We start from the raw sequence: 26202 nt of genomic DNA on the forward strand, positions 1-26202 counted from the left end.
CTGATCTTTGTGCCAATGTTTCACACGATTCTTATTCTAATCTACAGAAAAAAAGTCTACAAAAAAACAAGCCGATCCTGTATTAACAAGTGGAAATGTTTAGTGTGTCATTAAGACAGAAGGGAGAGCGGGATTACGGTGTCAGTGCGGATCCTTCTTGTCATGTTCCTCTTTCACTTTGGTTTCACTTTTTTTCACTATTGCCTTTACACCTAAATAGTCAATAGTAAGGGCAGTGACCCCAACATTGATTGCAGAATTTACTGCATCATCAGTGGCTTGACCAGCATCTTTTCCATACCTACAAAAAAAAGTCAATTTGGTTATTTCTCAATAAAACTGTTAACGATTAAATTGGTAGAATTTTTAGATCTGTGTAATTAATGTGCCAGGACGAGTTCTCCAGCTAGTTAGTATACATAACCCATGTGCTACAGACTCAGGCCATACAGATACTGAAATGTCACCATATTATGGAGGGATCACTCTACGTTTTGCTTGATATTTGAGAAAAGGCCTAATCCGAGAGTGATCAGCAAAAGGAAAAAGGGAACAGAATTTTTCCCCCCCTCTTACTGCACTTCCTGTCAAAATAATTGCACATTGGTGAAAAGATAAGTGAACAATAACAGGATGCAAAATTGTTTTAAGAGTGTAATTGCAGAAAAAAATTACATGGAATTAACAGAATGTAAAAGGTCGTTCCCAAGACAGCAAGTTATCACCTATCCGAGGGATGATGGATAATCCAATGATCACTAGGGGTCAGTCTACAGGAGAACCCAGTAATCATGTGATTGGGACCTTAGACTATGAGAATTTGACTCAGCAGAGTACAGGTCTCCTCTATTTCAAGCACTGACACAGAGCGCAGCAGCTTATTCATCAGTGATTCTCAGTCTGGACAGTCGCATCTTGGTACTGTCCAGGTTGAAAACTATTTATCCTCAGACATGGATTACAGAGTGGGACAGAATAACGGACATGTTTTTTTTTTTTTTACAGGAGACGAGGGCTTCAATTAAATGGCCATTAGATGAGTATAACTGTATTTGTTATTTTTAAATAAAAAGGGAAAAGTATCTTTTGTTTTTAGTTCAAATAAAAGACTTCATACTTGCCGTGCATTTGTTTACAATACAACTAAAGGATTAGTAATGGAGAGGCATCTTATAGAGGCCTCTGATAGATGCACCTTATCTGTGCGGCTGCGGGCTAACATTTTTAGGCTGGTGGGGGGGGTTAATATCCATGGCCCCTTAAAAGCCTAAGAATATGAGCCTCCAGCTGTCTGTTTTAGCAAGGCTGGTTGTCAAAAATGTGGGGGACCCCACCTTTTTTTTTTATTATTTAAAGAATTTAAAAAAAAAAACAGCGTGGGGATGCCTCTATTCTTGATAACCAGCTATGCTGAAGCTGGCAGCTGACGGTTGCAGCCCACAGCTGTCAATTTTGCCTGGCTGGTTACCAAAAAAACAGGGGAACCCAACCCTTTTTTATTTATTTATAGTGCAAGCGGCGGCTGATGAATACTCCCATGAGCCGCCACCTGCTCTCACTGTTCTCAGTTGAGCTCAAGTCAACATTCTCTCCCGCTAGCGCTGATCGCAGCACGAGCAGGGGAGAATGATGAGAGCTGTTTTCAGTACCCGGTGCCGGGGATCAGCGCAAACAGTTCCGCTGCTTCCCAGGTGCCGGTACGTGTGATACTGATGAGGAACACAGTTGCCACTACCAGAAAAATCAGAATGTGTGAAAGAGGCCTTACACTGATTTAGACAAATTTGTGAACTATATTTGAGAGAAAAAGACCTTTTGTGTACATAGAAAAAAAATCTTAGACCTTTGAGTTCACCTCATTAAAAATGTGAGCAAAAATAAAGAGACTATTGCTGTAGTTCTGTACTAATCCAAATACTTGTACCTGTGTTGTTTCTGATAGGAACTCAGGGTGGAGCCAACTATTTAAACCTGGCATTGCACTTCCTTCCTTATGAGATTATTTCACCTGCTGTTTACCCTCAAGATTCTACTGCTGCTCCATGTACCGACCCCTGGCTATCCCTGACTACGCTACCTGCCGCCCCTAGTGGTTGCTATACTACTACTCCAACAGTTGCATTTATATTTTTGTCCAGTATAGATTCACTTTTTGGTAATAGCTAAAAAAAAAAATAACTTGGAACTTTGGAACTGCTTGGATAAATTCATATTTGCAACCATTAAAGTGGATCTGTCAGCAGAATAAAATATTGTAATATTTGGGTAATTGCAATTGTCAAAAAAAATAAAAAGTTCTCTTAGTTGATAGGCGCAATTGCAAATATTTTGCATCGTTTTGGCTGATAGTACTAAAGCATTAACCCTTTCCTGCCCAATTATGTACTATTGCATCATAGAGCAAAAACTTGCCATTTTTTGTTGCTGCCCCTTCCACAAAAAAACAACAAAAACACACAGGTAGTCAGACATACTTGTAGTTGACCGTATGCACAGTCTCTGAGGCCACACTCTTGGTGACATTCTTTGCGGCATACTCTAAACCCTGCCAAACCGTTGCAAATCCTTTAAATAAAGCACAAAAAAAGTGTAAGTGTGGGAGGTGGATCAACAAAACCACAAATAATATCTTTATAGCCATGAACATACCTTGTACTCCACTTGTTGCTACCACCATAGCACCATCCAATGGCGATTTACCATCCTTGTCTTTCTTCAGTGATTCAGGGAGAAGTTTGCTGCCATATTTCTTCACGTGTGGTCCCAGCTCTCTCCCAACACAACTTGCAACAGCACAGACTCCATCCACTAGGACAAAGAAATACCCATCAGTCATGGATATTTAGCAAAAAATAATCAAAGGTAAACTTGCCAGTAAAGCAGACATGACTTGTTACCAAATAAACATTCATCTATAAACAGATGTACCCATAATGCCATTATCTAGGATCCAGTTATCATCAAAGTTCAGGGGTCTAACTCTAGTGGGTACAGGCGTTGCAGTTGATCTCGTCCCTGTAGCCTAGTGAAGGTAGGCGACCCAAATAGTCTGTTTACTAGTATTGATTTATCAAATGAACCAAAGAGATTCTCTGAGAATGTGATAAAAATGGCCACCACCACATATTTCAAGCTGCAACCCATCTAACTCATGTCATGATGGACTATAACCTGAAGAAACACCACCTGAGACATGAACTATCAGACTGTAAGCAAACACATCTGATCTGATCTACTACAGATCCTCTCCTCCTTTGGCATCAAAGACCTCGCCCTATCCTGATCGCCTCGTACCTTTCCGACCGCACATTCAGCGTCTCCCATTCCCATACTACCTCCTCATCCCACCCTCTCTCTGTTGGAGTCCCCCAAGGCTCTGTTCTAGGACCCTTACTCTTCTCAATCTATACACTTGGCCTGGGACAACTCATAAAGTCCCATGGATTCCAGTACCACCTCTATGCTGATGACACTCAGATCTACCTCTCTGGCCCAGACGTCACCGCTCTGCTGTCCAGAATTCCAGAGTGCCTATCAGCCATATCCTCCTTCTTCTCCTCTCGCTTCCTCAAACTCAATGTGGACAAATCTGAACTCATCATCTTTCCTCCATCCCATAGATCTTCCTTACCTGACCTATCTATCGCAATCAATGGCATCATGTTTTCCCCCGTACCGGAAGTCCGCTGCCTCGGAGTAAGCTTCGACTCTGCCCTGTCCTTCAAACCGCACATCCAAGCTCTTTCCACCTCCTGTCGCCTCCAGCTCAAAAATATCTCCAGAATCTGTCCTTTCCTCAACCTTCAATCTACTAAAATGCTTGTGCATGCCCTCATCATCTCCCGCCTTGACTACTGCAACATCCTTTTCTGTGGCCTCCCTGCTAACACCCTTGCACCTCTCCAGTCCATCCTTAACTCTGCTGCCTGACTAATCCATCTCTCTCCTCGCTCCTCCTCTGCTTCCTCCCTCTGCAAATCTCTCCACTGGCTCCCATTCCCTCAGCGTATCCAGTTCAAATTACTAATACTGACCTACAAAGCCATCCATAATATGTCTCCTCCATATATCTCTGAACTAATCTCCCGATATCTTCCCTCACGTAATCTCCGGTCCTCCCAAGACCTCCTTCTCTCCTCCACACTTATTCGCTCCTCATCCAATCGCCTACAAGACTTCTCCCGAATATCCCCTAACCTCTGGAACTCTCTGCCCCAACACGTCCAACTATCAACCACATTCGGATCCTTCAGATGGAACCTGAAAACTCAGGAAAGCCTACAGCCTGCACTGACCCCGCTGCCTCCTCATCACTACCGAAGCTACCGCCTCACCAACACCAGAGCTCCTGCAACCCCCAACCTACTGTCTCCTTCCCCGTAATCCTGCAGAATGTAAGCCTGCAAGGCCAGGGTCCTCGTCCCTCTGTATCAGTCTGTCATTGTTAGTTTGTTTACTGTAAGTGATATCTGTAACTTGTATGTAACCCCTTCTCATGTACAGCACCATGGAATCAATGGTGCTATATAAATAAATAATAATAATAATCTGCCCCCTCAGCTGCAGAGCAGGACTGTAACATGAGAAAAGTAAAATTTCTCCTAGACTGATCACATTGGGGTTTTTCATCTGGCCTTATCGCGCCCTGTTCTAAATTTGTAAACCCATTCTGCTGAGCCAGTCTGATAGTCTCTGTGCCCTGGTGTAAAGCTGACTGAGCACGCAGTCAGACTGAAAGTAGGCAAAAAAAAAAAAGAAGAAAAACCACACCCCCTCCATTGTGCCAAGTTAGCTGAGGTGGGGGGATGTTTCTCCTGTTACCGCCTTGGTCTGCAGCTTAGTGAGCAGAGCAGGTAGGTTTGTTCATGATGCTGCTTCTCTGACACTTCGGACAGGTCTTAAGCGGTATTTCTTCACCCTAAAAGCAGTCTTTGCAGTTTGATGTATGTGATGGCGGTCATTTTTGTCACATTCTTGGAGAACCCCTTTAAAAAGACCTGTTGTTGGAGATTTTGCATTGTGGCACACAAGCTTCAAGTTAAACAATTGACAAGGCTTTAGCCCTACTATGCTCTTCAAATAACTTTTAAAAGGAAAAATATGTTTTACATCTTTACCTAGGAAGTGACTGACTTTAACTGCTCCTCCGGTGGCTTGCTTGGCTATGTTAAGCCCTTTGGCCACTGTGGGACTGACCTCGATAGGTTTATCCCCGGGCTGTATGTGCTCTCTTAGTTTGGTAGCGCCTTTGTGAATGTTTTTTTCAGTCAATTCTGCTCCTTTAACGAGACCCGAACTCAGCCAAGAAGCTCCTAGATAACGAAAAAAAAAAATATTATAAAGACATTGAACCATAAAATTGTGCTGCTAAGGCTACTTTCACACTTGCTTCGTGCACTGAACGTCGCAATGCGTCGTTGTGGCTAAAAAACGCATCCTGCAAAATTGCTTGCAGGATGCGTTTTTTTGTCCGTAGACTAACATTAGCGATGCATTGCGACGCATTGCCACACGTCGCAACCGTCGTGCAACGGTTGCGTCGGACCGTCGGCACCAAAAAACGTTGCATGTAACGTTTTTTGGTGCGTCGTGTCCTCCATTTCCGACCACGCATGCGCGTCCAGAACTCCGCCCCCTCCTCCCCGGAGCTCAGAATGGGGCAGCGGATGCGTTGAAAAACAGCTTACGCTGCCCCCGTTTTGCGGCGCTTTCACTGCTTGCGTCTGTACGTCGCAACAATGCAATTCGTCGTGCGTCGTACGACGCTAGTGTGAAAGTAGCCTAAGTCTGCATACCAGCAGTACAGAAATGTATGGCCATATACATTAAAAAGTTAGCAATTTCGCTAAATCCAAAATCATGTTTTAGACACATGACTGATACTGCTTTAATTGTAAATGATTTTTGCAATGTAGAGCAGCAAAGATGGAGTACAAATTGTACTTTTTGATGGCTCTTGAGAGGATCAACAACGTCTAATTCAATACACTGAATGGTCATCAAATTGGTATAGACGTCTCCCATTATGGTCAGCAAACTGCCTCTCAATTGGAGATCCAATCAGTACAAAACATTCATGGCATCAATGCTCATCTTCTTTAAATTACTGGCACACCATCAATATACAGGGAATAAAGTACAAGTAGGTTTCGACCCATTGATCTCTTATGACAGCTGGAGCTTGGAGTGAACATTTGGGATTGAGGACTCTCCATTTTTCAGGAGCATCCATTAGGAGTTTTTGCTGACATGTGCATAATTAAAGGGAGTTTCTGGTCTGAACATATATTTCTGTAGTTACCATATGTGACTGCTGAATCCAGACACTGTTCAATATCCACACTGTCAGGATTCCCCACTTTTGTCAGCTTGAGCTGTCATCACGTGACCCAAGTATGTGATTTGCTTAGTCTTGGTCACACTCAGACTCACTTTTCATCTGCTTCTCTCAATGAAACATTGAGAGGAGGAGCATTAAAGATTGCCAATTGGGACATGACGACCACTTGAGTGGACCGTAGAGAAGTCTGATATTTAGGTTTAGCCTGGAAACTCCTTTAAATCTCCATAAAAATATAATTACCATCTATAAAAGTAGTTACCATGTGGTGGTTCAGACGTCGCATGTGTCTGACCACATGACAGTATGTACTAGCTGCAATACAGTAGTCACAATAATTAGATTGCAACTAATGCGTCAAGTTTCATCTTGAAAAGGGTTTTACCCTTTCAAGTTTTGTAACTAATAAGTCCTGGCTGGGATATAGGGGTCTCAAACTCTATAGGTGACCGGTCCACACTTGGGTATGGTCCTTGTTAGGGCAGGAGCTACGGCACGGGGCACAACAGGGGATGGAGCATTTTTTTTTCCACACCCCATGCTCCTGCTCCGTTCTGAATGGTCCATCTTCATTACTGAGACTAAACCATTTTCCTTTTATATGAGCACTGTTATTATTGGGACCATTGTATAGGTCCCTACATTTTATCTATGACACTCTGGTTATTATGTGTTGTCTGGTCAGACTACATTTAGGCGTAGTTTATCATTTTTAAGTTTTATTTAACACATTTAGATTCTCTCCTTGCTTCTTATCTGATAATTTTCTCTGAGAGATCTAGTTAGGGGTCTTTACATTGCTTATTGGTCCAAGTCCGGGCTCTATTATAAATATAATCAGGCGATGGTCCGCCTCACCGACTCAATTGCTCCGTCTCCACTGCTGCAGTCAGAGACCAGCGAGAAGCAGATGATGGTTATACGTTGGCAATGAGAAGTAATTAATAAAAATTCCCCCATTCTTGAAGGGAAAAAAAGTAAGTTTTTAATACAAATAGAAAACACAAAAATTGAGCTTGGTATACATGCAGCACACAAACACAAGCTCACTTTGGCCATAAAGCATACAAAAAACAAAATGAACATAAACCTTTAATATTAGACAGTGTAGGACCATCCTCCAACCTGAACAGGGTCACCTTGCTGACGGTGGGATGGCTTTTATGCTATTTTTGATCAAAAACAGTATTACTAAGAACTCTGTGTTATTTAAATGCACTTCTGCTTTTTACTTATTTAGTTACAGCAGGGTCTATGGTCATTTTGCTTCTTGTAGGTTTTGTATGCTTTATAGCCAATGTGCTGCATGTATGCCAACTTAAACCAAGCTCAATTTTTTTGTTTTTTTTCTATGTATTTTTGCATTTTGTGCAAGCCGGGGCATGGCCTCCCTTCCTTGAGCTGGAAATTACATTTAAATATCTTCCCAAGGCTGGTGTCCACAGGTCAGGACCCAGTCCTTTGTCTGCCCTTATACTCACTGAGGTTAACTGACACATGGTAAGGTTTTTAATATTAAACAGCGTAGGACCATCCCAAAAAGGGTCACCGTGCTGATGGTGGGATGGCTTTTATGCTATTTCATTAAAACCAGTATTACTAAGAACTCTTATGCTATTTAAATGCACTTTTGCTTTTTACTTATTTAGCTAAAGTAGGGTTTGTGTTCATATTGCTTCTTATAGGTTTTGTAAATTTTTAATACGTATTAAGTTGCAAAGTTGCTTTTTTGCCAAGCAATTCTTACCATTTAACAAGATAAGACTAACACGTTATTGCTTAATATGTAACAGCATGTATAAAAGAATGAGAATGGTCCCCTTGTATCTGTTTGTCCCATTAATGTACAGTTTCCTCCATGGTCGTACAGGCAGCGTGGCCGTCTTCATGGACTAGTGTCATGGAGATGCTGGAACATGGCGGCGACGCCAGACCATATGTATGGAATTCAGGACATTACCCAGATTCCTGAACACTTTTATTTCTTTCTACCTCCTAAAAAGAATGTAACCAATTCCATAACACTCGTTATTACATTTCTTTCAGATGTTTTTCCCTTCTCTTATGAAGAATTGTGCATCAGTAATAGTCATGGGTCTGGTATCTTTACCTTGACGAATTCCCTGGGCCACCTTTTCACTCCATGGAGGTTGTTCTTCCTCCTCTTTTGGCGTCGGCTCAGGCTCAAGCATAGAAATCACGTGTATTGTCCGAGTCAGGTCTATGACTTCACCTGATGCTTCACCGGGCTTCATAGGAGAAATAATACACAGTTCAGTAAATCACACCATGAGCCGATACAGCTTATCTGTCTATATAATATTTAGTTTATCTATTTTCAATATTTCGTAGAGCAGGTCAACCCCCTCTCCTCCCAAGTGGATCCCTTGGGTCCGGGACACTGACTCCATAGATTATGAATGCATTTATCTCAGTATCTCTGGATGTGCCATAACTGCCAGCCAAAAATCAGCTAGTGGTCTACCCCAATCCTTAATATAAATATACAGGCATGGCTTGGTTGTATTATATGGGGGGAGGGGGGTTAAGTTTCAGGGTCAAGTAGTACCCCCTCTAATGTAATTGGGGTCTATGTCTAGAAATGGGTCAGAAATTTGCATTTTCTGTCTTAGCGCAGCTGTGAAGCAAGGGACGTAAACCTATATTCTTCTGCCAGATTGCAGGCTCTCCAGATTACACCATGGGGGGTTTGGAAACATTTTTTGGTACAATGAGAACATTGTCCCAATTGAATAATTAAAGACAAAGAGAATGGACACGATCCAAAAGGTACGTATCCATTTACTAAGAGACGACTGGCAGGACTTGTTCCTGCGACACTTCTGAGAGAAATTAAGAAGAAAAATCAACAATTATCAGTGTCCCACAGACATTAGGATCATCAGCTTACAGTAGATCCATCATCAGACTATGTGACCACATGTGAGGGCAGGTTAGTTGAGCTATTTGGCTAATAGGTGTAACCAGAGCAGACAGTTATGAGTCTGGTGTAGCCATGAGAGGAAAGCTTCGCCCACCATTATTGTGATTGACAGGTCACTGTATGTTCTCACACACAGCAGTCATCAAACACGCAGCTTTATTCTTCGACTGCTCCCATTAGCAAAATGGCACAATATTTTTGTTGCAGTTTTTGCTGCAAAGATGGCAGATCTGTCGCTGTATTATACGGCCTCCACATAGACGACATTCTGATGACAGATCTGCTTTAGCTCCTGGATCCTATAGGTGCAACGCAGAAAATACTGCGGTCACTATATCAAATCGATATCATAACACCAGCGAGTAAAACTCCGTTCTGCCAAAGCCATGTACATCGTATGACCTGGGTAATCTTTTCTTGCTTTTCACTTACTTGAATTCTCAGGTCGGACATCTGTTTCATTAGGTCTTCAAAGAGCTCCAGATCCGCTGCTGGGAGCTCAGCGGAGAGCACTACCCCAACGTAAGAGCCGGGGAGCTGCGACATCAGGTCTGGGAACATGTACACCCCATTATTAGAGAGTAAGACTGGAGACTGGTTAGACATGAGCGGGTACAGCCAGTCACACACCTGCCAAAAAAAACAAGTTTAGGTGTTATTGTACAGAGTTCTTCATTTTTGCACCCTCCTATGTAACATTACTAAATGGGGCCACTCACGTCTGCAAATTGCAGGTGTGATTGGCTCCGCATGCTTGACGACATCACAGACGGCTGCAGGAGCAGCTTTCTATCGCATGCACCATTTTGGGTTGTAAATATGGACCAGAGTAGTGTATGGAGTGTGGAATATCGGCCATGTGCGATAGCGATACAGGTTGGACAGGTTGAGCATGAACTTTTTCAGGTTAATGTTCTTTGCACTACCACAATGACAGATCTATTTGTGTAACTCACTACTTCTATCACCACGCCCTGACAAAGTCTTCATTCACAGAAGCTACAGCAGCGGCAGATAGATAGTAGCAGAGACGTGGCGCTGCACTTAGATCTGCTTTTTCGCAGGAACATGGGCTCACACAATTTGATCACATTGGGCTCTACCTCAGATTTAGAAGTCTAGTCTATATAGCCATAATGCAGTCCTGAATGTTTATATTCACTGTTCACATCTACCTTGTCATGCTCAGAGTGGAGTTGTATTGGTTTGTGTGCTATACAAAGGAATCACGCCTGTACATTTATTTCATTTTACCCAGAGGCACTGGTCAATTTAGTTTTTTTTGCACTTGGGAGGGTGTGGGGGGAATAAGTGACTACCTCCATATTTGATGAGCACTCCTCCCATTTCTTCTTAGTCTGGTTTTAATTAGAGCTAGATCCTATCTACCTGTTGCATATATAGGACTAGGCCCTGGAGAGGAAAGTTTGTTCATCTAGGAACCCATCTAGAGGGCACCTTGTTGTTTGATGGACACAGCTTTATCACAAGTTGCTCAAATTTATAAAAATGTAATGTTGGCAGATAATAGTGGCCCTACCACTGGAAGGTTTAGGAGATACTACAACTCCTTTTCTTGCATATTGTACCAAATGTACAGCTTACCTGTAGGAAAGCAGGAGGGCGGTTTGGGTCCATTTCACTACTGGTGTCCATAAAGTTAATAATACGGAGATACCCTGGATATGAGGGGGCGCTCACTAATCCATCGGGTGTCACATAGAAGATCTGGACTCCCCTGGGTATAAGGATCAGTTCTTCTGCGTCTACTCCCAGACTCTGCACTGGCGGTGGCTGTGTGGGCATAGCGTAAAACTCATCCCCGAATATCGAATGTTCCCCAGACTCAGTCCCATAAGAAACCATGTAATGTCCATCTGTGGCCTGGGGGGTATATGCTGGGGGTGCGGAGACCCCCGCTACGTGCGGATCCATTGCTGCTCCACTGTTCTGTGCTATACACGAGACCCCATTCACTGGCTCTGAAGGAAATGGTGGTAACGTTGGCGGTGTTGGCCTTTCAGGTTTTTCTTTCTCTTTTGCTGGCAGTGATGGATATATTGTTGGCACTGGGGCAGATGCACCCACAGTGGGAGGGTTTGCAGGGGGTCCTGACATGCTCTGCTGTAAGATATTCAGTCTGGTATTGATGTTCTCCAGGGTCTCTCGCATTTTCCCTTGCATTTGTCTGGCGGCATCCCATGCTGGTCCGGTGCACTCCGGTCCCTGTAAGGAGACACTTAGTCCTCTTATCAGATGCTCCTGGCCTTGCTTGTAAAAGTTGCGAGCTTCTTCCTTGTATCCGGTCTCATCGGTGTTCAAACCTTTGTTAATGTAGACAAACGCTTTCCTGTATTCTTCCTCGATACTTCGTATTAAAGCGTTGTCCTGCATCTCCGCTAGGGGCTGCTTTTCCATTACTGAAAAACAACAAAAAGTGCAACATATCAGAAGAAAATACAACTCAGGCACATAGAAATGACATCACTATCCGTACGACTGATTATAGCAGAGTTGAAATCATCATTCATCTTTTTACTTATGCAGAATATGGACACTTTTGGGGGAAAATTTTATTTTTTTACTCAAATGCAGATTTTGGGGGTCTAAAAACACAGTTTTTGCAATCGTTTTTTTTTTCTTTTTTAACTTTTGCAAGGAGTTTCTGGTAAATTTATTTGTTTTGCCCTAGGCGTAAGCGACTGCCTCCATACTGGCTGAGAACGCCTATTGCATCGGTCTAAGGTAGTTTTTAATTTTGCACCACTTTCCTTTCCCAACCTCTTTGCATTAAAGGAGCACATCATATTAATATAGCACTATGTACTTAATTGCTCATTTTAGTTACATATAGTTACATAGTTACATAGTTATTAAGGTTGAAGGAAGACTGTAAGTCCATCTAGTTCAACCCATAGCCTAACCTAACATGCCCTAACATGTTGATCCAGGGGAAGGCAAAAAAACCCCATGTGGCAAAGAGTAACTCCACCATGGGGAAAAAAATTCCTTCCCGACTCCACATACGGCAATCAGACTAGTTCCCTGGATCAACGCCTTATCAAGGAATCTAGTGTATATACCCTGTAATATTATACTTTTCCAGAAAGGTATCCAGTCCCCTCTTAAATTTAATTAATGAATCACTCATTACAACATCATACGGCAGAGAGTTCCATAGTCTCACTGCTCTTACAGTAAAGAATCCGCGTCTGTTATTATGCTTAAACCTTCTTTCCTCCAGACGTAGCGGATGCCCCCTTGTCCCTGTCTCAGGTCTATGATTAAAAAGATCATCAGAAAGGTCTTTGTACTGTCCCCTCATATATTTATACATTAAAATAAGATCACCCCTTAGTCTTCGTTTTTCCAAACTAAATAGCCCCAAGTGTAATAACCTATCTTGGTATTGCAGACCCCCCAGTCCTCTAATAACCTTGGTCGCTCTTCTCTGCACCCGCTCCAGTTCAGCTATGTCTTTCTTATACACCGGAGACCAGAACTGTGCACAGTATTCTAAGTGTGGTCGAACTAGTGACTTGTATAGAGGTAAAATTATGTTCTCCTCATGAGCATCTATGCCTCTTTTAATACATCCCATTATTTTATTTGCCTTTGTAGCAGCTGCCTGACACTGGCCACTGAATATGAGTTTGTCATCCACCCATACACCCAGGTCTTTTTCATTGACGGTTTTGCCCAGAGTTTTAGAATTAAGCACATAGTTATACATCTTATTACTTCTACCCAAGTGCATGACCTTACATTTATCCCCATTAAAGCTCATTTGCCATTTATCAGCCTTTATTTTACCTTTCTACCCAGTTATTTTTTTTTTACAGGACTATTTACAGGAAATAGTAATGTAGTAACAGAATTTGCAATGTCTCCATAAAAATTAGATGTGTGTCACAACATGCTGCTATTTTTTTTCCCTCTTGCATTGCACTTGTTCAATTTATAAGCCAGTGTGAGCAAGCCCTTAAAGAGAAACCATCACCTAAAAGAAAAAAATGCTACTTGGAGCCTTTAATGGTAATCTGCAAATAAATAACATTTAGAACAATGTCCACAAGAAGCTCAACTACAGGGAGGAAATGAAGCTATACTTTCCCTGTACCCGCTTGCTCCCAGTCATCAGGGCGGTGCAGGGAGCTGATAGTCACCATAGACTTCACAATGAGCGCACTGTCACCACTCCCTGGCACACTGATCTAGAGAGATTACAGCCACACTGACTATGTAGTGAGCAGAGACTAGAACCGCTCCCTGCACCGTCCCCAATGACTGGAAGCAGAGGACGGATAGAGCGGCCTCCCATCAAGCTGCCAGGTCGCAGTGACTTGCACGCTGAACCAGAGACTCGTGAATTGATCATCTCATCTCTAGTCCCAACTGTCCCAGATACAGCTGATAGTCGCGATTTGGGCCTAGGTCCTGCAGTCTCAGACATCTGCAGAATTTCCCTCACTAGCACATCTCCTCCTGCCAGGGTCGAAAGAAATAGTAAATGGGTGTGGATTGGGTTGTAGTCAGGGCGGGGCCAATATTTGCCAAATAATCTGTCCCTTTATCTGTTCTTCAAAAGTTGGGAGGTATGCTACCAGCTTCTTTAAATAACAGATTTGGCTCTGAACAAACATACAGCTTTGTTCGGCACTTAGATGACATCCCAAAGATCTGATCTACCAGTCAGCAGGTCATGGCGCATCCCGGTATTAATACCTTATAAAGCGAAACATACTAATGTATTCTTCAACAAAAAATCCAATGGAGTGCAAATATATAGCCCAGCAAGGCTATATTCCAAGAATAGACTAAAGGTACCTTCACACTGAACAACTTAACAATGATATCGTTATCGATCCATGACGTTGCAGCGTCCTGGATAGCGATATCGTTGTGTTTGACACGCCGCAGCGATCAGGATCCTGCTGTGACATCGTTGGTCGGAGCTAGAAGGCCAGCACCTTATTTTGTCGCTGGATCTCCCGCAGACATCGCTGAATCGGCGTGTGTGACGCCGATTCAGCGATGTCTTCACTGGTAACCAGGGTAAACATCGGGTTACTAAGCGCAGGGCCGCGCTTAGTAACCCGATATTTACCCTGGTTACCAGTGTAAATGTAAAAAAACCCAAACACTACATACTTACATTCCGGTGTCTGTCGCGTCCCCCGGCGTCCGCTTCCCTGCACTGTGTCAGCGCCGGCCGGCTGTAAAGCAGAGCACAGCGGTGACGTCACCGCTCTGCTTTACGGCCGGCGCTTACAGTGCAGGGAAGCAGAACGCCAGGGGACGCAACAGACACCGGAATGTGTAAGTATGTAGTGTTTGGTTTTTTTTACATTTACACTGGTAACCAGGGTAAACATCAGGTTACTAAGCGCGGCCCTACGCTTAGTAACCCGATGTTTACCCTGGTTACCCGGGGACTTCGGCATCATTGGTCGCTGGAGAGCGGTCTGTGTGACAGCTCTCCAGCGACCACACAGCGACGCTGCAGCGATCGGCATCGTTGTCTAGATCGCTGCAGCGTCGCTAAATGTGACGGTACCTTTAGACTTACCGGTTTCTAATAATCCACCACGACAGCTCACAGTAGGATGTCATCTCATCCTAATAGGGACAGGAAACACGAGAGAGGTCAAATAGCCCTTCCCGCCTCCTTTCCCTAGTGTTATTATAAAGGACCACAATAGTATGACTGCTTTAAATCATATTTATTATTACTAGATTCAATAATTGAGCAAGGTGAGAGAATTACCTGTGCTGTCGTGGTGGGTTAATAGAAACCGAATTACCAGTAAGTCTAATTCTATTTTCTTTAATAACCCCCCACACACACACGATAGCACATAGGAGGAATACCAAAGACTAATGTCTAGGGAGGGACAACCGCCTGGAGAATCTCTCCCAAATGATAAATCCTTAATGGATGTCAAGTCAAGTCTTTATTGCTTGACAAAGGTGTGGACAGACGACCAGGTAGCGGCTCTGCATATCTGTTCCACGGAGGCGTTGGCTTTTTCCGCTCATGAGACTGCTAGGGCTCTGGTGGAATGAGCTGTGAACTTCTGTAGAGGTGTGAGATTCTAAACCTGATAAGCTTACACAATTGCGCTCTTTATCCAATTTGCCACCGTAGTTTTGGATGCCTTCTTTCTGACCATAGGATTGGATGAACAGGTTATTATCTCTCCTCCATTCTTTGGTTACGTGGAGATAAGGTAGTACCACTTTTCTTACATCAAGAGCATGGAACTCTACTTCTTTCCTGTTCTTTGGGTTCTTGCAGAAGGAAGGTAGTATTATGCCCTTATTCTTACGAGAGTCTGAAACTACCATTGGCACAAATGAAGGGTCAAGACAGAATACCAGCTGGTCTTCTAATATCCTCAGGCAGGGTTCATTTAATGAAAGAGCCAGTAACTCCCCCACTCATCTGGCTGTTCTGATTGCCACCAGGAAAGCAGTTTTCCAGGACAGCTTGTCCAGCATTATTGATGATAGGGGCTCAAATGGTGAAAGTGGGACCAGATTGATCAGTCTGGGACAAAGCCGGGTGGCTGCTGTCATGAACCGTCTCACCCAAAGATGTTCAGCAAGGGCCTGGTCGAATTATGAGCTCAACGCCGCCACTTGTACTTTAAGAGTACTGGGTCTGAGTCCCTTTTCCATGCCTTCCTGTAGGAAATATAGGATCTGGGCGATGTTGACCTGTCAGGGATCTGGTTGGTTCAATGCACACTATGACACAAATGTCGGCCAGGTTTTGTGGTATATGGTGTTTGTCACCGGCTTCCTACTTTTTTGTAGGGTGTTGATGACTCTCTCAGAGAGACCCTTGGCCTTCAAAATTGAGAACTCAGAAGCCATGCTGCTAGATGCAAGTTCTCTATGTCTGGATGGTAGACTGACCCCTGATGCAGGAGATCTTCGACTGGTGGAAGGATTAGAGGACCATCCACACACAAGCTGGTTATGGTGCCATACCAGCTTCTTTTCAGCTAGAGGGGTACCACCAGAATAACTCTGGTCCAGTCAAATATTATTTTCTGCAGAGTTTCTGGTAAGACCGGGATTGGAGGGAAGGCGCAAGCCAGATTGAACCGCCACTGGTGAGCAAAGGCGTCTATGCCTAGACACGTGTTGTCTGGGTTTAGTGAGAAATAGCGGGTCACCTTTGCATTCTGGCGTCCCGCAAATAGCTCGATCTCTGGACAAACCCATTTTCTGGCGACCTACTGTCTCCTTACCCACAATCCTTTAGAATGTAAGCTCGCAAGGGCAGGGTAATCTCCCCTCTGTATCAGTCTGTCATTGTTAGTTTTTTTTACTGTAAGTGATATTTGTATTTTGATGTCTCATGTACAGCACCATGGAATTAATGGTGCTATATAAATAAAAAATAATAATAATAATTTCCTGGTTAACATCTGGAATACCTCTGGATTCAGACTCCACTCTCCTGGGTGCATGTGCAGCGCCCCAGAGTCCTGGTCGTTGCAGTACTGTGGCTCCGCCACTATGGGGAGCTATGGTGCGTCTGATGGCACTGAAGGAGTTCATCTGATCAGGTATCACAGACACCAATACATTTCACAGCTGGGCCTCCGGGGGGAGCTAAGGGTGCTATTCATTAGGCCACTCCCCACCATAGTGGGTAAACTGGGGGTCAGGCAGGAAGTTAGATCAGAAAGCTGACTGGGTTGGAACCAGGCAACACCTTGTGGCAGAGGGTGTTGTGGGGGAAGATACAGTAGGGTCTCTGTCGGGGGTGGGATCCTGACAGAGGCTTGGCAACAAGAAAGAACGTAACGGGACCGTGCCTGCTCCGGGTAGCGGCGGTGCCCAAGGAAGGATTCGAAGCGAGATAGATTGTGCTGAGTGAGAAACGAGATCACGCAAAGGATAAATACCAGTAGGAGTCGTGCTGTAAGACCGAAGCAACATCCTACTGAGGCGCACTACTGGTGGCCGGAACGCCGAGGAAGTATAATAACATTCAGCTTCAAGCAATACTTCAAACAGCGGCAGGGCAGTCAGTCTAAGGCAGGCTGTCTAACACAAATCACCTATGCAGTCTTGGGGGGCAACTTGTGGAGAGGGGCGACTCTAGGGTCCCGGAAGAGCTCCGAGCCTACCCGTCAAACGGGTGCCGTCCCAACCAGAACATCAGGGAGGGACGGAGGATTAGCAGAACATCATCTAATCGAGTTGTGAGGGAACTTAAGAAACAGACACAACAGTTGTGGGGGACTTTCCGTAAGCACAGCAGGGAAGGACCACAACACATAGCGCTAGTAGGAAGGCACCGATTTCCACCTGTGAAGAGAACTCTGGAGGTGTCATTGGACCGGCCGGACTTGCGCAGCCTGGTGAACCGTATTCCGGACTGAGGACCCAGAGATCTTCAGTAAAGAGGTAAAGAGACTGCAACCTGGTGTCCTCATTATTTACTGCACTGCACCACCGCACCACCCCTATCACTACGGCCTCATCATCATCTGTTGTACCTATTCCACTGTGCGCCCCACGGCAGGGTCACGGACCGGGGCCTAGCCGCCGTGACAACCCCAGAGCAGAGACTCGGAGCCCCGGTACCGGGTACCCCTCGGCCCTGCGGCAGTGGGGGCGCTCCACATATCCATTCAGCTTAGGAAGTCGGCTCGCTTGTTGGCTGCTCCCTTTATATGAAGGGTTGACACAGAGAGAAGATTCTTTTCAGCCCAAGAAAATATTCTCGCTGAGATATCTTTCATGTTTTCGTACTTTGAACTTCCCTGGTGACGGAGGTGTGCGACCGTGGTCACATTGCCCAAATAGATTTTTACGTGGGTACCTTGGACCACTAATGTTGCTACCTTGAGGGTCTCTTCCACTGCCTTCAAATCTCTGAAATTTGAGAACTGTCTGCTGATTTCGGCTAACCAGTGACCCTGGAAGGATGTCTGGGAAACTATGGCCCTCCATCCTCTCTCGTTGGCGTCCACTTTTATGGTGACCAGCGAGATCTGGATCCAAGGCACTCCGCTGTTCAATTTTCCTGGGTTGTTCCACCAAGACAATGACGTCCTTATTTGAGCAGGTATCAACAGCTTCTTGTCCAGTGATCTGGGGGATCCATCCCACTCTGCCAGCACATAAGTCTGACGGTCCCTAGTGTGCGCTTGGGCCCAGGCTGCTGACTGGAAACAAGATGTCAGAGCTGAGGACCGACATGGTGAATCTCATAGACACCAACCTTTTGCTCCGCAGGATGTTTATCTTTACCCTCAGTTGGATCTGCTTTTGTTTGGGCAAAAAGATGTTTGTTTCTGAGAATCTAGGAAAACTCCTAAGAAAGTATTTTTTGTAGAAAGGACCATATCTGACTTCTATTGATTTATCAGCCACCCCAGTGATGCAGTGACATCAGAATCTGAATTGTTGTCTGTATGTGTTCTTGCAATGACAGTACTGACAGTGCCACTAGCAGGAAGAAGTCGAGATATGGAATAATGCAGATCTGTCGACTTCTGACGTGAGCCATTATTTATTTTATTATGCTTGTATAGCGATATCTTATTCCGCAGCGCTTTGACCTCTGCCATAATTTTTGTGAATGTCCGGGGTGCCGAAGATATTCTGAGTGGGAACACGATGAATTGATAATGGGTTATCAGCTCCCTTTGGGCAACCGCGAATCTCAGGAACTTCCAGTGGTTGGGATGAATTGGGACATTATAGTACGCGTCCTGCAGATCAATTGTCGCCATAGTAAAGTCTTTCCAAATCAGTGGAACTGCTGATTTGAGGGACTCCACGTTGAACCTTCTGTATCTGATATATTGGTTCAGCGGCTTCAAATGTATTATGATCCTGTTGGATCTGCTTGGCTTTTTTTTATTAAGAACAGACCCAAGTAATGACCCCTGTTCTTCTCCACCTCTAGGACTAGTGAAATTGCCCCTGAGGCCAGTAAGTTTTCCAGCCCTGACTTCAGGGCATCCTGGAGCATCTGAGCAGAGAGCTGTGTTATTCTTACCCCTATCTATCTTCACCCCTTCCTGTATGGATTCTAGAACCAAAGGATTGGTGGATATTTTCCACCAATGTGAAAGTCAACGTGAGATGCGATTTCCTACTCTTCCTTGACTGTCATGGTTTACTTTGACACTGGCACTGGGAGAGAAATAAATTTCTGCCCTGGCCGCCTTTGGCATAGCTCCACCTTCATGTTTTCCCTTTACTTGGAATGTTGCTCCTGATGGGGCCAAAGGGACCTCTTCTTGGCACATTTTGGCTGGGGCAGAGATTTTTTTCTTGTCCAAAACCTTCTTCAACAAGTCATCCAGGGCTGGCCGAAACACATATTTCCCCTTAAAGGGAAAGGAGCATAGCTTGATTTTAGATGCTACATCACCACTCCATGACTTCAGCCAAAGAGCCTGTCTCACCAAGTTGGATAGGGGTGATGATCTAGCCACTACTCAGAGAGATTCCACCGAGGCGTCCGCCAAGAAGGCTGTAGCATTCTGGAGAAGTTGTAGTGAGGCAAGGATCTCCTCTTTGAGGGTCCCTGCTACCAGGTGTTCTTCTAGCTGCCCCAACCAGAGAGACCTTGATCTGGCTACGGATGTAGAGACCGGATTTGTGTTCTGCAATGCTGCTGACATCTCCCAGCATTTTCTGAGGAGGCCCTCCATCTTGCGCTCTAAGGGATCCTTTAACTGGGAATTATCCTCAAATGGCAAGGTAGTCTTCTTGGTCACCTGGGCTACTTGAACGTCTACTTTGTGCACCTCAGACCAGCATTCTGCAGTCTCCTCATCTGCAAGAAATTTGTCCTTCAACTCTGAGGGGGTGCTTGGCCTCTTCTCTGGAGTATCCCTTTCTTCCAGAACCAGCTCCCGGATGTTTTTATGTATCGGGAATACCAGCTTTCTTTTAGACCGGAGACCCCCAAGTATTTCCTCCTGCACTGTACATGCTGGTCTTTCCTCTTCCACCTCCATGGTTCTCCATACAGCTGTGAGGAGTTCCTCCATGCTTTCCGAGGTAAAGTAGTATCTTCTATCCTGTCTTTCTGGACCAGGACTCAGCTCACCCTCCTCCAGGAACTCCTCCGGCATGGACACCTGGGAATTCGAATCCTCTTCCTGATAGATTCTTCTCTTCTTGGCTGCTAGAGGGATGTTGGGAGTAGGTATAGTCTGGGAGAAGGACACCAGGGAAGACTGTATCTCTTGGCAGACTATTCCTTTAATTTCCTCTCTTAGGGAGGGCTGTTCCTTCATAAGCACTTTCTCTATACAGAGCTGACATAGAGGCTTTCCATATGAGATGGAGAGCTTTTTTGCACAAATTGCATATCTACAGCCAGTGGCCTTAGATTTACTCCTTGGTGCAGTTTCCTTGTCCCCCTGAAAGAGAGGGGGAAAGGTAAAAAAGGACTTCCAATGCCTGTATACTTACAGGGACCGGAATAGTACTGGGCTCCACAGATGCAGAGCGGGAAGGATCAGAATCCATTCTACCACACAGTATTGTCCTACCTTGCTTGCTCTTCAAGCCGAGGCTCTTTAAGTAAGGTGACCGGAGCAGCACTCCCCCCTAATAACAGGGGCTCCACCATCACTTTTCCTGGTTGAGGGTATTTCCAGGTGGTGTCCATGTGTCCTGCGTTTGAATTTCCTTGTGTGTTACACTGTGGAACACAAAACCGGAAGTGAAGCTCTCAGAATGCCAGCCGGCGTCTGACGTCATATCCGGCTGCCGGGACCGCATCAGGTTTACCCTTAGCTAGGCCGGAAGCATGCTTCCCTCACTGTGATCCAGCTCATGATACAGCAGGAGCAGGGGGAGGAGATGGGACCCCAGAGAGGCCTCCCGCCCAAGAACTCCCTCAGACTTTACCTGACGTAAACTGGGGGACAAGAACATCCTGAGTCCAACGGAGCCAGGAACCCGGAGAGGGAGGGCAAGACACTGACCAATCTCCCGTTGTCCAGCTATAATAAATGTCTGGTGTCCACCACCTGCAGAGAGCAGCACAGGATGACCTCTTCATCACATAGTGACAGGAGAAAACCCTTGTTAAAGGAGGTGGGACATGTTTCCTGTCCCTACTAGGATGAGATGGCATCCTCCTGTTTGCTGTCATGGGGGGTTATTAGATAAATATAGTTCACTTTTGGGGCATACGGCTACCTTAAGCAGACCTTGCTGTAGTCAGAAGAAGAAAATAAATTTAATGGGCACAATCAAATCTGATAATAAAATCATTCTTTATTGGAGCAGTTTAAAAAAAGTTCAAAAAGACCCAGAAGCCTGACGCGTTTCTGGTGTGCACAGACATCCTTACTCATAGGACATGAGAGGTAGAATGAAGAAAGGCCATATAAAACCAAAATGGAACCGGTTGAGCTAATTAACATGATTAAAAAACAGACCGCTGTGAAAAAGAAGGATAAACTAATCACCACACATGAACTTAGCATCAGGAAATACAAATAATAGAAAAACAAGAGAAACCATTACGTATTGCACACTGCGGCAGAATACCGAGATAAGTGAATAATGTATGGCATAATACATGCAAAAATAAACTACCGTAATTCTATAAGTGTAAAACAAATCATTTTTAAAGTTCATACCATAAGGAAATTTTGTATTTAACTGCAAAATCCAATACGCCTCACGTAATGCACATTGTTTTTGCCAGTTTACTCCTCTGACCAGATATTCCACCTTTTCAATGCCAAAAGCAAGAACTGAGAAATGTCATCCCTATGCGCTCCACAAAAATGTTTAACTGCCCCTGAATAACTAGCGTTATTACCATTAATATTAGAGACATGCTCAGCCATCTTTCTTTTCAATTTTCTTGTAGTATATCCAATATATTGGAGATTGCAGCTATTGCAACTGATACAATAAATGACTTTATTTAGAGTTGCAATTCAAAAAATGATTTAATGTGGTGTAATGTGCCTTTAGATTGAAATGTGCGCTTTCTATGCTCCTATATAGGGCATGCAGAGCAACGGTTTTAAGGCAGTAGAGAATACCATGGAGGAGGGAGAAAAGGAGTCAGTATAACAGATCATCGCACCTGATATGCTGCACCTGTTCAAAAGCGCATTTAATGTTTGATTTACTATAACCCCTACTGAGAAGTCTGTGATTGACTCTCCTTTAGAAACATGTCACTGCTGGAACATATTCTTTTAGCTTGAATAAACTTCCCCTTTGCATAGCATGAATCGTGTTTTTGGAATTGGAGTTGGAGGACAGTAAAATAGTGTTCCCACCAGTGCTTTTTCAGTAAAGAGAAGATTCAACTCTGTTGGTAATTCTATTACCTCATCAATAAATGTCAAGAAAAGGAATGTCAGCAGACAGGTCACTGAAGTGTAAATTTACACTCAATAGAATTGAGATAAGATAAGAAGGCAAGATATGTGGACGTGTCCCCCTGCCACACCCTGAGCACGTCGTCAACATATCTCCCATACCAAACTATGGACATACAAAAAGGGTTGCTGTCAGAAAAAAATAAAAAATTCCTACCACCAGGAAACAAACAAAATGGCTAGTGAAGGGCAAGATTTTGAGCCCATCGGGGCACCAGGAATTTGAAGAAAAAAACATGAATGGAACATTAAAAAAAATAATGTTTTAACAGGTATTACAGGGACAGCAAAATAAAATTGTTTTAACTGTGGTGAATATGCAGTATATTTATCAAGATGGTATTTAGTCGCAAACAGTGCTAGAGAATGAGGAATATAAATTTACAACATCAAAAGTAGAAAATTTGAAGGTGGACTTCCATAAGAATTTATCAAAAACACGCAACACCATAGGATAGGTCCCTGAGAAAACCTGGGGTCCTGGCAATAAGAGGTTGGAGATGGCCATCAAGCTACTCGATTATCATTAAGTGAGCCTACTCCTGCAATTTGTGAATTTTGTTGGTAATGATGCCCATTCTTAAACATTTAGACAATTCTAGTTTATAGGAGTCGGTAGCATCCGATCTCAACCTGACATAAGTGGCTGCATCATCTAGAATCGAAAAAAAATTAGCAAAATAATGCAGTGTTAATGACAGAAATGCAGCCACCCTTGTCAGATTGACGGATTGTAAGGCTGAGATTGTTCTGTAGCTCCCTCACAGCCCCAAACTGACAGTCAGAAAAATTCTTACGATGTTGTGTAATTTTTTTAAATCATGTTTATCCAGAGATTGAAAAATATCTAAACAAGGGTCTCTAGATTGAAGGACATAATACGACGGATTGGAAAGAACAATACTAATGTCACAGTCTTGTATTTTGTGATCCTTAGATGTCAAATCCGGGAGTGAGGTTAAAGTAAGCAGAGCATTCTATCCTGCAAATGTGAGGGGCACATCATTTGGAGGCAGAGCTCTAGCTGCAGATATGTCCTTGTCCAAGGTTTGTTGGCTTCAGGAAAAACATTTTCCACAAGCAAAAGACACATCTGCAGAAAGGGCTCTGGTACTGAGGAGTTGTGAGCCGCTGTATGATCCCACACTCTCCACTGAATATTGCCCCCTTAGTGTCTGTGCACATGGAGTCTTTTTTCAGGTAGATTCCATTCGGAACTTACCTGAAAAAGTTCTGCAGAAGATCCCTATGAAATGGAATTAGTCGCCAGCAATGTAAAGCGACATTGTCCTGCACGTGATCCGTCTTATGTCACGTCTATTAACCACTCCAGGGTTCATGAACTCTAAAGCAGTTAAGAGAAGGGAGGTTCTCATTCATCGGGAAGCTTCTGCTTCTGCCCACACTATAGAGAAAGACATCAGCGCTGGAGCCACCACAAGAATGGCCGCAAAGTCTAAAAGCGGCATCGTCTGGGAAAACTTGGCGACTATATCTAAAAGATGCCATGTGCACAAAGCCTCAATGTGACATTCCCATGATGAGATTTGATGTTGCAGATTTTCTGCACCTATTTAGTAAAATAAGTTGTTGTTTTTTTGTTTTTTTTTTAAATCTACAGCATAAAAAATCCTCACCAAAAACCCATCATGGAAACATAGCCTAATGGGGGCTTTCTCGTTTTGAAAAATCTGTCCGTCAGCTGCAGGTTGCATAAAATAACAAAAAAGTCCTTTAGTCACCCTCCGTGGGTCCGGCACCGATTCTCCGCCACTGCTACTGGTGTCTGTTATTGTCTACAGTATTGACATCACGTTGGCAGCGCTGCAGACAATCAGTGAACTCATACAACACAAGCCTCTGAGCCCACTGATTGGCTGCTGTGCACATTGCAGATAACAGATCAAGGAGGAGGGTTACACTGTAGGGGGCAATATATGAAACACATTTCCCAGATACTATATGTCTTGCCCTTTAATAGCAGCTTACACACAACCAGACACACAGATGTAGCAGAGCTGCGTTTTCTCTTTAGAGCTGCGTCTAGTTATGGGTCATGGGGTAAGTTTTCCTGCAGTCCTATGTAAAAGCACATAATGCATTATTGTAATCTAACAATCTCGGCTCGGCTACGTCTGTAACAGATATCTGCACAGAACTGGTCTAGCAGTAATAAGGCTGTAGTAATGGTCACAAGAGCACTGTAGTAAAAACAGTAGTCACAGAAGAGTTGTGCTATGAGCTACAGGTGTAGTGGCCAGTGTCCCCAGTCTCCCATCACCTGGTGCTACTTACAGCGGGGTATACAGGTGCTCCTCTGATGGTGAGTGCTGTCACTGCTCTGTCAGTTCTAGCTACACCTCTTCTTTTACACAACTCTGCTACACCTCCCACTCTCCCAGCATGCAGAGTGAACAAACATTCCTTAAAGGTGCAGCAGCATATTTCAACTTAAAGCAATGACAACTGTACTGAAAAAAGTATCATCTGAAAAATCAACTCTTTGTCGTCTGCCCTTGTTGTTGTTAAAAATGTATTTCCTTATGACACTGTTCATTCATTTAATTAGATCAGAGGCCAAGCCATATTATTGTCACAAGGGTGTCATGTCCCCCTGAAAGACCTGGAGTTAGATGGTGACGTCGGGTAAATAGTCGCAGGTGTTCTTTAGAGATGGTGTGATTTGTGTCCAATATTAAATGGATTTAGTTTCCTATGGTGCTGAAGAGCTTAACAATCCTTTCTATGATGGTCAGAAACATGCAGCTCAATTTCAGTTGCTTCTGATTTGGTCATTACCTCTTAATATAAAAACTGGCCAGATCTTCTTGTCCCTGCTGGGGAAAGATTTGTCTTTCTGTGCTGAGTGCTAAAGCTAAGTGGTTGGAATGGAGTTGTTGTAGAAGTTATCTGTAGTTGGCTGTACTATGTGTGTGTTTATCTCCTGGTCCCTGTTCCCATTTAGTTTATTCCTCCTATCCTCCTCCCTGTTGCTGGTTAGTGCGTTTGTATGTTAAAGGTTTTCTGTTATCCCTGTTGGAGCGAAGGAGGCTCAACGTATATTGGTAGACTTTGTCAGGAGGACTTCCTACCAGTGGAAAAACCCGATAACTCCCGCTAGAGCCATTGCTTCAAGTGAAGCCAACATACAGGGTGGGCCATTTATATGGATACACCTGGGTGGGCCATGTATATGGATACACCTAAATAAAATGTGAATGGTTGGGGATATCAACTTCCTGTTTGTGGCACATTAGTATATGGGAGGGGGAAAACTTTTCAAGATGGGTGGTGACCATGGAGGCCATTTTGAAGTTGGACATTTTTGAATGCAACTTTATAAATGGCCCACCCAGGTGTATCCATATAAATGGCCCACCCTGTACTGTAGTAGTGTAAGGAGAAGAGACCGCCGCGGCATGCCTTTTCCGGAACGAGTCCAGAACCATCGGTGCTGTTATTTCCCACCTTGTGAATCCCAGCCCCGCAGTGTGTTATGCATTATACACAGTGCGGGG

At 44.1% G+C, this 26202-nt stretch overlaps 1 protein-coding gene across 2 annotated transcripts; it reads right to left on the minus strand.

Moving 5' to 3' along the window:
• Positions 1-25084, minus strand: LOC143817093 (spartin-like). Of its 2 annotated transcripts, XM_077298203.1 has the most exons (8): positions 24980-25084; positions 10890-11704; positions 9717-9914; positions 8451-8589; positions 5118-5312; positions 2650-2808; positions 2475-2565; positions 1-301 (listed from the first exon to the last, which is right to left on the minus strand). In XM_077298203.1, exons 2-8 carry the CDS (start codon positions 11700-11702, stop codon positions 142-144), a joined length of 1755 nt encoding a protein of 584 aa, XP_077154318.1. In that variant the 5' UTR covers positions 11703-11704; positions 24980-25084; the 3' UTR covers positions 1-141. The 2 variants fall into 2 exon arrangements, with proteins under 2 accessions (XP_077154318.1, XP_077154319.1); XM_077298204.1 differs by lacking the exon at positions 2475-2565 and having other exon boundaries at positions 127-301.
• Between the last annotated feature and the right edge of the window lie 1118 nt (positions 25085-26202).

Source organism: Ranitomeya variabilis, chromosome 3 (genome assembly GCF_051348905.1).
Source record: "Ranitomeya variabilis isolate aRanVar5 chromosome 3, aRanVar5.hap1, whole genome shotgun sequence".
Classification (NCBI taxonomy): domain Eukaryota; kingdom Metazoa; phylum Chordata; class Amphibia; order Anura; family Dendrobatidae; genus Ranitomeya; species Ranitomeya variabilis.